This window comes from Peromyscus californicus, unplaced genomic scaffold, assembly GCF_007827085.1.
Source record: "Peromyscus californicus insignis strain IS unplaced genomic scaffold, ASM782708v3 Scaffold_11__1_contigs__length_118956290, whole genome shotgun sequence".
Classification (NCBI taxonomy): domain Eukaryota; kingdom Metazoa; phylum Chordata; class Mammalia; order Rodentia; family Cricetidae; genus Peromyscus; species Peromyscus californicus.
This window is the reverse complement of record NW_026294402.1, coordinates 67,966,385-67,983,040: the sequence shown is the minus strand read 5'-3', so window position 1 is coordinate 67,983,040 and position 16,656 is coordinate 67,966,385. Positions and strand designations below refer to the sequence as shown.

The 16,656-nt window shown below is 43.8% G+C and overlaps 1 protein-coding gene across 6 annotated transcripts in view; it reads right to left on the bottom strand.

Moving 5' to 3' along the window:
- The window catches only part of Ccpg1 (cell cycle progression 1), a 53,797-nt gene that overhangs the window by 22,496 nt on the left and 14,645 nt on the right, over window positions 1-16,656 (bottom strand). For 5 of the 6 annotated variants that reach the window (XM_052714205.1, XM_052714192.1, XM_052714212.1 and 2 more), the window contains exons 5-9: window positions 15,705-15,900; window positions 12,875-12,970; window positions 10,955-11,206; window positions 5,662-5,783; window positions 1,776-3,097 (exon numbers count right to left, since the gene is read on the bottom strand). In XM_052714205.1, the coding sequence (XP_052570165.1) occupies window positions 1,776-3,097; window positions 5,662-5,783; window positions 10,955-11,206; window positions 12,875-12,970; window positions 15,705-15,900 (1,988 nt within the window). The remainder of the gene's footprint in view (window positions 1-1,775; window positions 3,098-5,661; window positions 5,784-10,954; window positions 11,207-12,874; window positions 12,971-15,704; window positions 15,901-16,656) is intronic. The other variant, XM_052714218.1, reaches the window with a different exon arrangement.

Below are 16,656 nucleotides of genomic sequence, written 5' to 3'. Positions count from 1 at the left end.
AGAGGGGGAAATCACTACTTTTCAACACTAAAGGAAAAAAATAGACATAAAGACACCTGCACTGGCTGGAAGGGGAGACCAAATGAGTGATGAGGAACAGGAACGTGACAATAAAATAATGAGATGTTTCCATCAGTCCACTGGCTTTATCTCAGCTGAAATACATACATGCATCTCGCCCAGCAAAGCAGTCCCTAACTTCCCCTGCACTCTACCACCAGGCTTCACACACAGACCACATCAACTACCCTGCAGTCCTCAGCTCTAACATGTGACTCCTATCTCTGGGCTCTTGTGCTGCCTGCCGTTCATGTCTTTTCCTGCTTAGTTACCTTCTCTCTAACTGGCACAGATGTCGGTGTCCCTGCACTGGATCTTCCAATGGGGACCGACTTTGGAGTGAGTCTGAGTAGAGACTGCTGTGCAAGGGACTACCAACCACTCCTCTCCAAATACATGTCAACAGGCACCTCCAAAACCATCTCACTTCTGCTTAGTACCTCTTCTGGCATTCTCGGAGTAATCTCAATATCCAGATGTAGGTGAAGCCATTCCGGACATGCAGTCACTTTCTCTCGACTCCCCTTACACAAGAAGTAGCTGTGTCACTAGGAGTCGTTTGAGGAGTATCTCGCTCTTCCTTACCGCCTCATCAGCTTCTTACGTGCAGACCACCACAGTTGGCTTCACAGCTTGCTAATCGACCCTCCTGGCTGCTGCCAGTCATCCAAAAGGCTAGGCACAATCCCACCCCATGACAAAATCCTTCAGAAATTCTCCACCTCACAAGACAGATGCTTCAGGACAAAACGGAGACTTTCCTGGTTTACCCCCCAGCCCACCTGTTTCTGTAAAGAAGTATGTCTTCGTTTCTCCACACCTCTGCAATGACTTTCCATCCAGTGAGAGGCCCTTCCTATCCACGTACTAACCCTCACTTCTTCTCCAAAACCCGGGTTCATAACAAGTTTAGATGCAAGGTCACTTCGATCACGAAGCGTTTCCAACCATCTCCAGACTGCCTGAGGCCACTACATCCTCATGCCACCGGTGCACCCCGAACCCCTAAAGAGCAAGAGGTTGTTCATGTTTCCTCAAAGCAGCCGCCTAAGCCTGCTCATTACAGCACTAGACACCTGACTGCTTCAGGAACTAAAGACACCAGAACCCAGTCTCATTATTTTATAGGCACACTGCATTTATTCATAAAGATGGAACTACGTGACTCTCAGAGGTAAACACCACACATTCGCAGTTACAGAATAAAAGATGAAGGACATTATGAAATACTGTGGCTCCTGATCATCCATCACTCTTCTCTATAGTAAGCCTTCAATGAGTACTACTCCTAACTGTCACATAAAACCAACAATGATTTCTGTGGGGCAGCTCCACAAGACTTCAACTTCACATTAAAATCTATTTGTTTCTAGCTTCCTAAGTCAAAGATGAAAGAGCAATAATTTCACTTAATTATGTAAATTATACTGAAAGAAACCAAACTGGCTCAAATAAGTCAATATACCCTTAACTAATTTTTAAGGTAGAAATTCAATCACCTGTTCAAGCCTAAGTGATTACATAGTACATGGATTTTTCAGTTTGCAATTGTTAAATTTTAAAACTTTGATTATTCTGAATTTCAGCGGCAAGCTTATAAACAGTAACCTTCCAAAAAGCTCAAAGTGAAAAAAAAAAAAAAAAAAAAACAAAAACACTATGCAATGTAGCACTGTTAGAAGCTATTATAGTAACATGGTTTTATGTAAACAGACCTGGGTCCGAATGGAAGGGTGAAAATGTGCCCAAAGTGTCTATATATATATCCGTCCAACTTCTCCAAATTGTCATCCTCTACTTGGTACTCCTTTATTCCTTTAAGGTAACCTTTCACGGCATCAACAAAGTCGGCGAAGAGTTTCTGGTCATGTCTGAAGACACCATTCGGGAAAAAGGGACTGATGAACTGATCCAGTTCTTTCCAGTGGTGAAAAGTATCCAGTTCATTGAGTAAGTACCACTCAATCAGCTGTCTGAAGTCGTTTATCCTGACAGATTCTTTCCCAGCACATTCAAACTTGGCCTTGTACGGACGTGAATTGGCATTTGTTCTCATTTCTTCGGAGTGACTGGCCTTTTCTCTCCCTCCCTCCCTCTGTGCAGAAGGGCCTCTGCAATTCTGGTTTGGGTCTGGTGCCTCGTGCTGTGCATACGAAGAATAACCATAAGCTGTTCCTGGCTGTTCGGTTGCTGCTGCTTTTGAAGCCCCAGATCTCTTACTGCCCTTTTCATCGAAGATGTTCTTGGTGGTGTCTTTGAAATGTCGAAAAGTAGACTTGACTGAATCTGAGAACTTCTTCAGATTCTCCTTCACGGCTTCTTTCGCCTGCTTGATTTTTTCTTTATGATGCCTCACAAACTCCTTGGTAGAATTCTTCATAGCATCAAATGTTTCCTTAACTGTCCCCAGAAATGTCTCCTTCGACTTGCTCTTAGCCCTGTGGCTTCCTCTGCTTCCTCTCTTCCTCCCTTCGCTCTCTGACTTTCTGCTTTGATCCTTCGCCTCAACATACAGTCTTTCCCACAAGTCAGAGCGCTGCTGCTCGAAGGTTAGCTTCTGCTCCAACTCAGCCAGCCTCTGCCTTAACAGCGCCACCTCCTTCTCTTCAGTCCGCACGCCGGGAGAGTCTGCATGGCCCCGTGCCTGGCCAGGGACCACCTGCTCCAGTTCTGCCCGCAGAGCCATGGCTGTGAACTGTTCTCTCTCCAGGTCCCTCTTCAGCGCCTTTGCTTCCTCTACCAGAGTCTCCCTTTCGTTAAAGAAACTGTTCGTTTTCTGTTTCTCCTCTTCTAGATGGCGCTTAAGATCCTGGTTCTCCCTAACTAACTGGGTACTTGTGCCTTCATCCTCCAACAATCTAATCTGCTCCCTTAGTTGCCGTAACTCTTCCTGTAGTGAAGACAGGGCTTTCTGTTCCTTCTCCAAAGATATTCTTAAATGCTGGTTTTCTGCAGCAAGATTCCTTTTCTGAGTTGCAAAGGTAATCTGCTCTGCTTCAGTAACGGTCCAACACCTTTCAAGGTTTTCCTTCAATGACTAGATGGTTTTTTTTGAAAGAGAAGAGAAATGTCAAGTGCTTGGAAAGTTTAATCTAAATCTTTATCATCTAACAACCATAACCTTTACTGCCCACATATGTGTGTATGTATATAGGTATGTATATGAGCATACACCCAGATCTTCTGGGTGTGGCTAAACAGTATTAAAACTTGGAAAATAAATACTCAGTGCCACTTGTCATTTATCAAGATGCTTTCATTCTTGAAAACAAAGGAAACTACAAGTGTCACGTGGAAGAAAATGTGTAGCAGGCAGCTCTGTCTAATCAGGAACACTGATGAGGGAGAAGTCAAACAAGGACAAGCTAGGCAGAACTCACTCATCTCTAACAGACTAAAGGGCTGAGTACTTACTAGCAGACCCAGGGCCCAGATTCAGTGCTAACGCTGCATCAGATTACACACATTTGTAAACTGGAACGTGAGGGAAGCCCTTCCTTCTTGTTAGTACAGGAGCTGTCCTGAAAAGCTGCCTACAGAGTAAAGAACTAAGAGTTTTCTATTTATTCATCTGAGACAGGGTCTCTCTACATAGCCCTGGATGTCCTGGACTTACAATGTATATCAGGCTGGCTTCAAACACAGAGATCTGCCTCCCAAGTGCTGGGATTAAAAGTACAGGGCACCACACCCAACAACTAAGACATTTTAAAGTTAGCTGCATTTGCCTTCTGTGGGTAAACACGCAACCAGCCATTAGTATCTGCATATCCCTTGACTCAGTACCAATGTGGATTAAAAAATATTGAGAAGGCAGCATGGTACATGCCTTTAATCCCAGTACTAGGGTGGCTGGAAATGCTACTGTACATCAGTGTATAAGTCCAGGGTCTCCTAGAAAAGTCTCTGTACACAGAGGACAGTGTGAATTCTGGTAACATAGTTAAGTATTTTCCCAAATCCAAGTAAACTTGAATTCAGAAACAGACTAAAAAAAAAAAAGAGTAACAGAATTTTACATGTGAAAAACAACTAACTGAAATAGTTGTTTCATTAACTCATTACTCTTCATGGGGAAAAAAAAAAGTTGAGATTTAAAACTGTAGTTTGTGGGTCTGGAGAGATGGCTCAGAGGTTAAGAGCACTGGCTGTTCTTCCAGAGGTCCTGAGTTCAATTCCCAGCACCCACATGGTGGCTCACAGCCACCATAATGAGATCTGGTGCCCTCCTCGGGCGTGCAGGCATATATGGAGGCATATATAATAAATACATAAATCTTTAAAAAACAAACAAAAAACTGTAGTTTGCAGGATGGCTCAGCTTGTGGAGGTCCCTGCTGCCAGGCCCGATGACCTGAATTGGATTCCCTAGATCAGTTCCCTAGTACCCGAATGGTGGATCTCAGAGAACTGACTCCTGAAGTTTTCTGATCTCTACATTTGCGCGATGCATACAAAGCACTCATGTACACACGGAGAGATCAAGTTTAAAAGATCTTTGAAAAGCTGGGCGGTGGTGGCACACGCCTTTAATCCCAGCACTTAGGAGGCAGAGGTAGGCAAATCTCTGAATTCGAGCCCAGCCTGGTCTACAGAGTGAGTTTCAGGACAGCCAGGACTGTTTCTGAGAGAAACCCCATCTCAAAAAAACCTAAAAAGTCTTTGCAGTTAGATACTGGAATCCAATTTGATCTGCTGGCCTTGTAAAGTTACTTAGTCTATCTGAACCTCTATTTCTAAAATGAAACAGATGACTTCACTCACAAGAGTGCCAAATAAGGTACATGATGCATAACAATGTAACAGGTATAAAAATACTCGGGAGGCAGAGGCAGGAGGATCTCTGTGAGTTCGAGGCCAGCCTGGTCTACAAAGTGAGTTCCAGGAAAGGCGCAAAACTACAGAGAAACCCTGTCTCGAAAACAAACAAAAAAATACTAAACAACTTATTAACATTTTTTATTTTTTTTGTTACATTTATTTGTGTGTTTTAAAGTCTGTCTGTAGGTATGCATGTGGAGGTCAGAGGACAACTTATGGCTGTGGGGAGTCTGTTCTCTCCTTCTACCAAGTGAGGCCTGGGGACGGAACTCAGGTGGTCAGGCCTGGAAACAAGTTCCTTTACCTGCTGAGCCATCTCACTCATCCCAATTATTGATTGATTGATCTTTATTGTAATTGCATCTAAGTAGTTCAACTGCTGGCTTCTGTTTTTTTTTTTCCTTCTTGGCTTTCTGAGGCCAGTGGTGCTAAATAGCTTGAACTTGGCCTGATTCATACTGCCTCAGTCCTCAAGTACTATGATAGGTAGGGTTATAGTGGGTGTGCCCCCACACCTAGCTCAAACAATTATTTCTACATCACTATTGGTTATTTTTCTTTTTTCCCCCCCTTTTTAAAAATTTTTATTTTATGTGCCTGCTAATGTCTGTGTGAAGGTTTCAGGTTCCCTGGAACTGGAGTTACAGACAGTTGTGAGATGCCATGTGGGTGCTGGGAATTGAACCCGGGTCCTCTGGAAGAGCTGTCAGTGCTCTTAACCACTGAGCCATCTCTCCAGCCCCATTATTAGTTATTTTTCAATGTTTAATTAATACACACCTTGAAATCTAGAAAAGACTCTTGTTCCTGCTGGCATTGCGAGAGGTAATCCTTCACATCATTCAGCTCATCTTTGTGGATCTTTCTGACTAACTGCTGACGCTTCTGAATCTGAATTGTGCCTGAAAGGAAAAACCATTTGGTACAGCATGACTGCCACTACTCAAAACTGCACACAGCACTCCATCAACACTAGCCACTTAACTTAGGTAAGGGCATTCTTTCCTTAAAAAAAAAAAAAACACCTCATGATATGACTCACCAATTGACAGTGCTAGAGCTCAGGCCAAGCAGACTAATAATGCATGGGAACTCAGTCAGCACACACACACAGGAACACCCGTGGTGAACTCAGTCAGCACACACACAGGAACACCCGTGGTGAACTCAGTCAGCACACACACAGGAACACCCGTGGTGAACTCAGTCAGCACACACACACAGGAACACCCATGGTGAACTCAGTCAGCACACACACACACAGGAACACCCATGGTGAACTCAGTCAGCACACACACACAGGAACACCCGTGGTGAACTCAGCAAACACAAGAACATTTAAGCAGATCACTACACTCTTCCAAAGAAAAACACAGGCCACTTTAACAATGACAAGAAGAAAGTTCTTCTCTTGCTATAATGAAGACACTCAGCTTTTCTGAAGTGTTTCTTTAAACAGAAAAATAAGCCATCAGTGCGTCTCTTTTCCTACAGATCAAGAGTCAAAGAAAAATGAAAATGTACGCTTCTTAATAATTTGCCTACAGGATACTGAAGTGTAGCACAGGAAATGTCTAATAACAAACACCCATCATTCTCAAAGTCAATTGATTTTTTTTCCCCGAGACAGGGTCTTAAGTCATCTAGGATGGAGTCCAACTCTCTATTTAGCTGAAGACACTCTTGAATTTCTGATTCTCCTCCTTCTACTTCTTAAAGGCTGAGATTACTTCTTAAAAAATTCACTTTTTGTGGGAGAGGGGACACATGCATGCCATGACACAAATTCAGGGATCAGGATCCTGTAGGAGTTGGCTCCTTCCTTCCTTCCTCTGTGGCTCTCGGGGATCAACTCAGGTCATCAGGCTTGGAGGTAAGCGCCTTTACCCACTGAGCCATCTTGCTGGCCCTCAAAGCCAACTCTTTTACAAATTCTTCAACAGGGCTATATGTAGCTCAGTGGAGGAGGCTCTAGCTACAATCTGTAAAGCCCTCAGTACACACCCAGTTCCTGGACAATTCCTTCATATTTGACCTTAAATTCAAAATATTCTTATGCTAAGACAAGCTGTTTGCATGCCCCTCCTACATGTGTCCTGCACAAGAAAATACACCACCAAACCAAAAAGCACATCTGGCACCTAACACAGAGGAGGCACACCACTACAAGCAGCAGTTTAAACAGAGGATGTAACAATCCACTGGAACTCCTTCTACAGATCCTGAAACCCACTTGTGCACATCACTCACCAATAAGGGGTGGGGATTTGGCTCAGTGGTGGGGGTCCGGCACAACATCTAGCTACTTCACTGTCTGGCAGGACTCTTCCCCTGGGAAACCCTCTACTTCAGACAGGAAGCAGCTAGCACACTTCCTAAACTCTGACGGACTAACAATGCAGAATCCAGGCTGGGAACCTCACTGTAATAACCTCCTCATCCTCCTCCCTTCAGCCTAAGGCCCAAGGCCTTCAGCACCACTATATGGATCACACAAGGCACAGCAGCTCCAGCTGACTTCTCACTTCCCGTAGTTTTACTTGACTTTAACAACCTACATTGTCCACTTTAAAAATACCCGTTTCCTATCACCTAGACAGTCTTTGTTACTGTTCCCAGGGCTTAGAGTTTCAGTTGCTGGAATGGTCTACTCCCCCTCCTGCCTGTCATAAGCTTACTAAAAGCCCATTCAAGGATAACTTAGTGAGCCCATGCAGCATGGACTTTAATGCCTGTTTGTGACAGCCTGTCAACATCCCCATCTGAGTGTGGAGATGAGAAGAGCAAGGAGAGATGTACTTCAGGCATGGGTTTTGGTGCTACCATTCATGTAGATTTTATCTTTTTTCTGAACTTCAGATGCACTTTTAGAATCTGAATCATGTCAAACAGCTAGTCCACTGCAGTCACTCTTCTGGTACAGACAGAAAAACCCACACTTTCATGGAGTCAAGGCTGGCTGGGTTCTGAGTAGATGTTTATACCAGGTGGCTGCCTATGGACACAGATGCTGGAGAAAGGCTTAGTTTGGAGCTCACTGTCCAGCACAGGATGAAGTCCTGTCCTCTAAGTGAGGCTACTGAAAGGCCACGGGGGTCAGGGCTTAGAGTTACTGTGTAGACTCACTCACTTCGCACACTGCATCATCCAGGGTTCTCATGCTGTGATAAGGCTAATGTGAAAATGTACAGGAAGGAAGATATGTGTTAATTTTGTTAAAGCTAGCAAACAAGGAAACAAATTTTCTTGGTTTTAAAAGAACTGTTTTAAACTGTACTTTCTAAAAATATTCCAAAGTCATGCAAATTGTGAGATTTTAGTGCAGTCTGTATTAACATTAAAGTTAATATCCAATGCTTGGCTTTTAGTAATAAAGATTTTAGACCTTTTCCCTTGTTTCCTTCATGTTTACCTGTAGGGGAAAACACATAGAAACATTGACATATTTGCTTCATCCATCAACATAGGCAAGCATGATTCAGAACATGTCTCCCTAGTGTTGTTCAAGGAAGGACCTCGGGAGTGAGTACTCAGCAGTACACACAAGCAGGCCTTCCCATGAGCCCAAAGACCACCTCAAGTTGAACAAAGAAAACAGGTCCGTGATCTGACTTTAACAAGTATGGGCTGCCCCACCATCTTATTCCAGTATCATGCTCTCTATCTAATACCTTTACCACAATCATGAAAGAACACACACATTGTTGGAAAGAACTTCCAAAACAGAAAGTTAAGAATAGGTTATGTTGACCAAGAAAATTAATAAATCTAAAACAGTTTATACAGGTAAACTAAGATTTGTCAAGTTACCAGGCATGCTGGCATAGACCTTTAGTCCAGGACATGGGTGGTAGAGGCAGATGGAGCTCTGTGAATCTGGGTCCAGCCTGTTCTACAGAATAGAGCTACACAGTCAGTTCCAGGAGAGCCGGGGCTAGCTAGAGAGACCTTGTCTCAGACAACAATAACAAAGGAGTTCTGAATCTGACAAGGTCTGAGCATTTCTTTCTAAAGTACACTGTGATCTGCTATGCAGACCTGGTAGCACAGGTCTGTAATCCCAGCACTCAGGAAGCTAAGATCACCAGTAGAGCTCAGCCTGGGTTACATAGTATACCCTGCACCAAAACCAAAAAAATAAAAAATAGAAAGAATAAACTGAACTAGTCTATAAAGTCCAAAAGAACAGAATAGGAACACCTAGTTCTCAGACTGTACAAATACAGGCCTTGTGCTAGCAAGATGTCAGGGAGAGGGTTGTGGTGTATAAGCCTGGAGACCTGAGTTCGATCCCCTGAACCCGCATAAAGGTACAAAAGAGAACTCCAGAGATGTCTTCTGACATATGGCGTAGCACTTGCACCCAAATGCACATACTCAGACACACACACAGTAATAAGTGGTTAAAACTTCCCCAAAAATTACAGGACTTAAGAGATTCAGTGAGATGTCCTTTTTTTCCTTTTCTTTTTTTTTTTTCTTTTGGTTTTTCGAGACAGGGTTTCTCTGTGTAGTTTAGGTGCTTGTCCTGGGTCTCACTCTGTAGCCCAGGCTGGCCTCGAACTCACAGAGATCTGTCTGGCTCTGCCTCCCGAGGGCTGGGATTAAAGGCATGCACCACCACTGCTCGGCTTTCCTTTTGGTTTTCAAGACAGTATTTCTATGAGTAGTCTTGACTGCTCTGGAATTCCCTCTATAGACCTGGCTGGCCTCAAACTCATAGAAACAGGAAAGCAGAAATGGATGTCACAAAACAACTCCTGCATGCAACCTCAAGGCACATCTAGGTTTTACTATGGAGGGCTATGCCATGACAGCTCGCCAACATCTGTATGATGTTAGAAAGATCATACTAACAAAACTGTAATTCATGGCTGAGTGTCCAGAAACAGATGTTCCTATACATAAGCTATTTAGAAGTCATCTATCTAACAAAATAGTTTATTATAGACCAGCTGTATAAAGATTATTACTATCCTAACAAAAGAAGGCAGCTCAAAGTAGAAATAATGAGCACTAGTTATTCAACATTTCAGATGCAACTTTCTCTGTTTTTGGTTTTTGAGATAGTATCACACACTATTCAAGGTTGTCCCTGAACTCTTGGCAACTTTCTTGCCTCAGTCTCTCAAGGGCTGGGATTATAGATGTGAACCATACCCTGTCTACCATTATGTGACTATTTTGTTGGAATTTAAATATTATGCAACAAATTCTAACAATCTGCCCCAAGGTAATTTGTTTTTCCTGTGAACCCAGGGTCTTAAGCTGAGAGTCTCATGTCTAGGTCTCCTACATGATTACCATATATACCAACTTATTACCACATCCAACTTCAGATTTTTATTTTACTTTGGACAGGGTCTAAGTAGCTGGCTAGCCTGGGATGGAATCTGTGAATCAGGCTGGCCTTGAACTCAAAATCCTCTGCCTGCCTCTGGGATTGAAGGCATGCACCACCAGGCTCAGCATCTTCAGGTTTTTAGGAGGGTTCTGCCTGCATGTGTAGCTGTGCACTATGTGCACGCAGCGCCCTAAGGGTCAGAAGAGGGCGGGAGACCCTTGTGAGGAATTACAGATGGGTATGAAACAGTCCCCGTGTGGGTTAGGTACTGGAGATTGAACCTGGGTCCTCTGGAGGAATAGCCAGGAGCCATGCTCTTAACCACTGAGCCATCTCTCAAGCCCCAACTCCCCAACTTCACATTTTTAAATCTTTCATCTTCTTACTTAAAACAAAACAAAACAAAAAAGCCATAAATATGTTAAAAGTCCTTACTTATGCTTGAGAGTCTGATATAGGAAGATCACAGGTTGAAGACTAGCCTGATCTTGTCTCAAAAAAAAAATTTGTTAATGTTTTGTTTGGGGACAGGATCTGGCTATGTTGCCTAGGCTAATGTCAAACTCGGGAGCTTCTTCAGCAATCCTCCACTCTGCCTCCTAAGAAAAGTAGCTAACTGTAGATAGAGACATAGACCATTGTAACCAACACTGACCTTTCTTCTGTGTGCCATCTTGTCCTGGTGCTATAGGTAAGTGGCTTCTGCACAAGGTTTTTCTAAACACTTACCATAGAAATGTCCAAATCCCATGCTGACAGCAATCACCAAGGCCAGGATAACACACTTGTTGAGACCACCACTGAAGTGTCGTTTACTCGGCTCCTTGGAGGGTTCCTCCTCCGGTTCAGCCAGTGGCGGCTCCTCAGACTCTGAGATGGAAATGGTCTTCTTCCTGTTGCGGCGGCGTCTGGGGACAGGGCTGGGCTCATGGCTGGTGTCATCGCTACTGGATTCCTCATCACTAGGCTGAGATGAAAAGACTATTTTAAAAGAAAAATGTTGGTATTTAGGTAAACATTCTCAGAAAAGGCTTCCCAGTAAATATGATTTATAATAATCAACGCTAGCCTTACATGTCCTTTAACATGAAAAAGCCAGAGAGGAACACAAACAAGAACCAACAGCAAACCAAACACAGACAAACGGTAGTCTAACAACTGTTACACCCGCCTCTGCCCCTGTGACAGGCTTCTTCTCCAGCTCTTCTCAAAGCTCTGTCCTTCCCCACCCTATGGTCTAGAACAGTTACTCCTTCTTGTAGTCTAGTTCAGCCTTACAGACGGAAACAAGTATTTAGTTAAGGAAAAAAGAAACCCTGTCTTTTCATTCATTCAATTCACAGTTACGTGAAGGAATAGGAAGTCTCTAAGTACTTCCTGGTCTCGGATAATAGGTCTTCCGGGTCCCTACCCCACCATGCAGGTCCAAAGCACCACAGTTCAACACAGGTTCCCGAAGTCAGGTGACTCTTCCCTTCGACTGCCACTCTTACCAGAAGGTTGTGGATTTACCCTCTAGTAACTATGTCAGCAGGAGGGAGCGCCACAGCAGCTGTCCCCGATGCTGGATGCTGAGGCCCGTCTGGTGCTGCTGCCTCAGGAAGGAAGGGGGGTGGAGATTTAGCTCAGTGGTAGAGCGCTTGCCTAGCAATTGCAAGGCCCTGGGTTCAGTCCTCAGCTGGGGGGGAGGGACGGACACGGGGGACAAAAAAAACTCAAACACTCCACTCCAGGAACACGCACACATGCCCCTGGAAACATGGCCTGCAGCTTTTGCATGTCACTTCTTATCTCCATTCCATAGTTCAACAAATTATTGACAACACTTGGTAGTAATCTCTATAGCCAGTTAGAAGTAAGGATAAGATGTGAACTTGACTTCAACACTGAGCTCCAAAACAGCACACACTCATGCACCAAAAATGCCGGTCTTTCAGAAAACAGGCTGTTCATGCCACAGGAAAGCTGGTGTCTACGTCAGGCAATGCTTTCTAAAGATCAAGTGTGGGGAATTTAGTTCCTGTTCACATAACAAAAGAGACTCCATCACTACTGAATGAACACATGTCCAAGTGCTTAGTGACATGGTGGCCACCGAGGGGATCAGTGTCGTGAATCCTCATGCCCAGCATGGCTCTGGTTATTCTTGATCACTAGTTTTTCCAAGATGCCATCGCCTTACATTTCTTAGATAAAATAGGAGAGAAAGACTTAAACCAAGCGTTGCATAGTATAAAGGCATTCAGACCGTGGCTGGGGTACTGGAGTCACTTTCTGACAGAATCAGAGTAAGTAAATGTAAAAGCAAAGCTTTCTCCAAATGTCTTAAAAATGTCTCCAAGCCTTCATATATAATACACATTGCCTTCATATATATGAATAACCCAATCTATAGATATTAACAGCCATTAACTACCTAATGCTTCCATCTTTAACTCATACATGTAATAGTGGAAATATCTGGATTTCTAAACTTCTGTACAGTGTAATCTGGCCCACAATCCAAGCAGCAGGCAGTGCAGAGGCATGCAGTAAGCTCAGCCGGCCTGTTTGTGGGATCTCTGGGATCAACTCCCCAAAGCACTCAGCATTTCAACAGTAACTGTGACTAGGGCCAGCTGAGAAGCCGCTCAGCATCAGTCACGCCACCTTGGAGAGCGAGCTGGCTAGGAACACGGAGTTTCAGCTGATCATCCCATCCCCTTATGCATTCAGGAATCTTCCACAGCTTCTCCCACCATCTTTCTTTTGTGAATAAACAGGAAAAAAATGTATAAAGCTTTATTGTAAGTCATAAAGGAAAAAACTGAAAATACAACTTTCATCAGTTAACACTGTTATCTACGTGAGATTAAAATCCAGTGAGTCTCTTTAGAAACACACACAACACAAACTTCTCTACAGCTACCACCTTTGCCTTCTGAGGAGAAAGGCTGGTCAATGGAAGGCGGGAGTTTCCTTAAACAAACGAAAGCTGAATACCTATTAGATTCATACAAAAACACGAAGCTGAAAAGCTGTAAGGAAAAAAAGAATGGGAGAGAACAGAACAAGGTAATTGAGGAGACTAAATCATCCAATGTGCCTGGCTGTACAGTATTTTCAGTGTAGCCTAAAATTTATCATTATTTGTAAACACTTTCTTTATATAAGCAATTTGATGGGAAGGATTACAATAGGTTAAAAAAATGCTGAAACTGGGCATGGTGGCACACACATTTGATCCCAGCACTCAAGGGACAGAGACAAGCCAATCTCTATGGGTTTGAGGATGACCTGGTCTACAGCAAATTCCTGGCCAGTCAGGGATCCACTGTGAGACCCTGTCTCAAATAATAAAGAAACCAAATGAACACAAAGAAAAAAAAAAAAACCCTTAATATTTCTGTTAACTAATTCTGAAACATTCTCAGATCTTAGGAGGAAATCAAGTCAAAATCCTAGGCTTAGAGGAGCAAGTTCCCATCAACAATGTTTAGATTAGCCCGGCGGTGGTGGCTCATGCCTTTAATCCTAGCATTAGGGAGGCAGAGGCAGGTGGATCTCTATGAGTTCGAGGCCAGCCTGGGCTAGAGAGAGAGAAACCCTGTCTCAAAAACCTAACAAACAATGTCCTGTTCCCGAGCCCTCAGGCTCCACTCCTACTTGAGTCCATGCATTTGAAGCCAGAGGCAGAAAATACAAATTTTTAAGTAAATATATAAAAAGGGGAAACCATCTGAACATGATGGAATTCTAAAATTCAAAAAATACACATATCAAGTGCTGCCCTGCTGAGCCCCTGAGGAACCTGAGCACCCTGAGGGTGGGAAGGCCTCTCAGACCCCTTGACCCTGGGTATCTGTTGAATTCAACAGTACTAACCTTCTGAAAATAGTTAGCCATCTATATCTTGGGCTCAACGAAGGATGGATTAAAAATAATCAGAAAAAAATTCCTCTGTTCTGAACACACACAGACACACTCTCTCTCTTTTGGTTTTTTTTTTTTTTTTTTTCAAGACAAAATAGCTTTGTACTGTGTAGCTTTGGAGCCTGTCCTGGAACTCACTCAGTAGACCAAGCTAGTCTCGAACTCCAAGATCCACCTACCTCTGTTCCCAAGCGCTGGGATCAAAGGCGTGCACCACCACAGCCAGCAGGCTCAGGCTTCTTTTTATCACCATTCCCTAACAATTTACATAGCACACAGTGTTAAACATGGTGTGTCACATGGAAACAGGATGTTTACCGTAAGCCCAGCTCAATCCCAGCTAAGACAGGAAAACTGTCACAAATTCAAGGTTAGCCAAGGCTATACAGTGAGGTCCAGGATTAGGTAGGCTCAAGAGTGAGATCCTATCCCAGAACAAACCAACAAAATAGCCAAGAAACACAATGTGGCATGTTATTACCTTAAATTGGAATGAGAAATGTCATTGATTCTGACTACCAAATGTATCCAGTGTTAAAAGAATGGGAAAATCCAAGGAGAATATCCGAACTAGATTCTGTATATTCTTGGTTTTTCATCAAATTAGGAACCGCTTAAAACAGCAGTTCTAAATTATGACTGTGGGCTAATTAATTAATAACTGAGTTAGTTACAGGCTTCTCTTTTAACATTTTCCAGGAACTTTATGTCTAAGTATTTTGTGTCACATTGAAAGATACTACATATTCAGAAAACTGCAGTTAAGAATTGTGGAAGTAGGGGCTGGAGAGATGGCTCAGCAGTTAAGAGCATTGGCAGCTCTTCCAGAGGCCCTGAGTTCAATTCCAGCAACCACATGGTGGCTCACAACCATCTGTAATGAGATTCGATGCCCTCTTCAGGCATGCAGGTGTACATACAGATAGAACACCACATACATAAAAAAAATCTTAAAAAAAAATTGTGGAAGTAGCCGGGCGGTGATGGCGCACACCTTTAATCCCAGCACTCAGGAGGCAGAGGCAGGCAGATCTCTGAGTTCGAGGCCAGCCTGGTCTACAGAGTGAGTTCCAGGGCAGCCACGGCTATGCAGAGAAACTCTGTCTTGAAAGAACAAAAACAAAAACAACCCAAAACAAAACAAAAGACCTGTGGGAGCTGGAATGGTGGCACATGCCCGTGGAACAACTGCAGCCAGATCCGAGACTAACCTGAGCTATACAGTGAACTTAAAAACAGCCAGAGTTACAGAGCTGGACTCTACGATACCTCAGTCAACCAGCCAAATATTAAAAGCCAAATGCATCTCTTGAGGACTTGAGACTAATAAACTGAATGTAACAGAGTAAGTTTACCTAGCATGTGCAATATCTAGGGCTGTCCCCAGGACCCTCCCCCAGCCCCACTCACGTATCAAAGAAAGAACACTGAGCTGATCCATTAAGGCCAGGAAGGCACTGTAACAAACTTTACCAAGATTTTCTTGCATCACTTAAGCTGAGAGCTGGAGCTAGAAAACAAGCCATTAACTAAGAGGTCAGAGGTCTGCTGCTGCAACAGCTCCTACCGGGCTCTGGCTGGCAGAAGGCGTACTGGCTACTGGAGGAGGAGCCCATGTTAAAGTCGTCGGAGCTGGGCGCTTCTTTCATAACTTCCTGGTTTCCCATTTCTTCCAGCTTAGGTGGTTCAAGTGTAACAATATCAGAATCATCGCTGGTAGTTCCCAAATACACATTGTCTTCAGGGGAAGCTGCTTCCTCAACCTACGGAACCAAATTTTACAGGCAGCAACCTCAGTCATTTTGAGTCTTAAATTTTCTTCGCTGTTCAGAATACATGACACCTAGTTTCGTTCCTTTCCCTTCTCTCCCCCTTCCCTGTGCTTTCCAATGCTGGGGATGGAGCCCGGGTCTTGGGCATGCTATGCTTCGGGTCTACCCCCAATACTCCCCCAGCCCTTAAAGAAATGACTTCTACCCCACAGTAAAGTGTGCAATCACAGGCTCACTCTCTTTAGTTTGGAGACCTCAAAGCCACCCATAATGCTAAGAATAGATGAGACTCCTGTCTCCTCCCACTGTGCTTCAAAAGCTGAAGAGACTAAAGCTCCCTCCATGACAACAGGACCCCAAGAACTCACTTACTTCACTAGTCTGGTGAGTTCACTGGCACAAAATACTACATCCAGGGAGCACAGAACAGACTGATTCAACTTGTCTAGTTCATCAGCTACTAGGCACTAGAGTCTGAACACGCCCCCAAATTCATTAAAACTTAGACTGGCACACACGTTAATCCCAGCACTCAGAAGACAAAGGCAGGTGGAGCTCTGTGAGTTAGAGGCCAGCCTGCTCTACATACTGAGTTCCAGGACAGCCAGGGCTATGTAGAAAGACCCTGCCTCAAAAAAAAAAAAAAAAAAACCCAAACAAAACATTAACACTCAAATTTAATCAGCTCTGAGGAGAATGCTGTCTGAACACACAGCACAATGCCATTTGGCCATTCCCTTCCTGTCA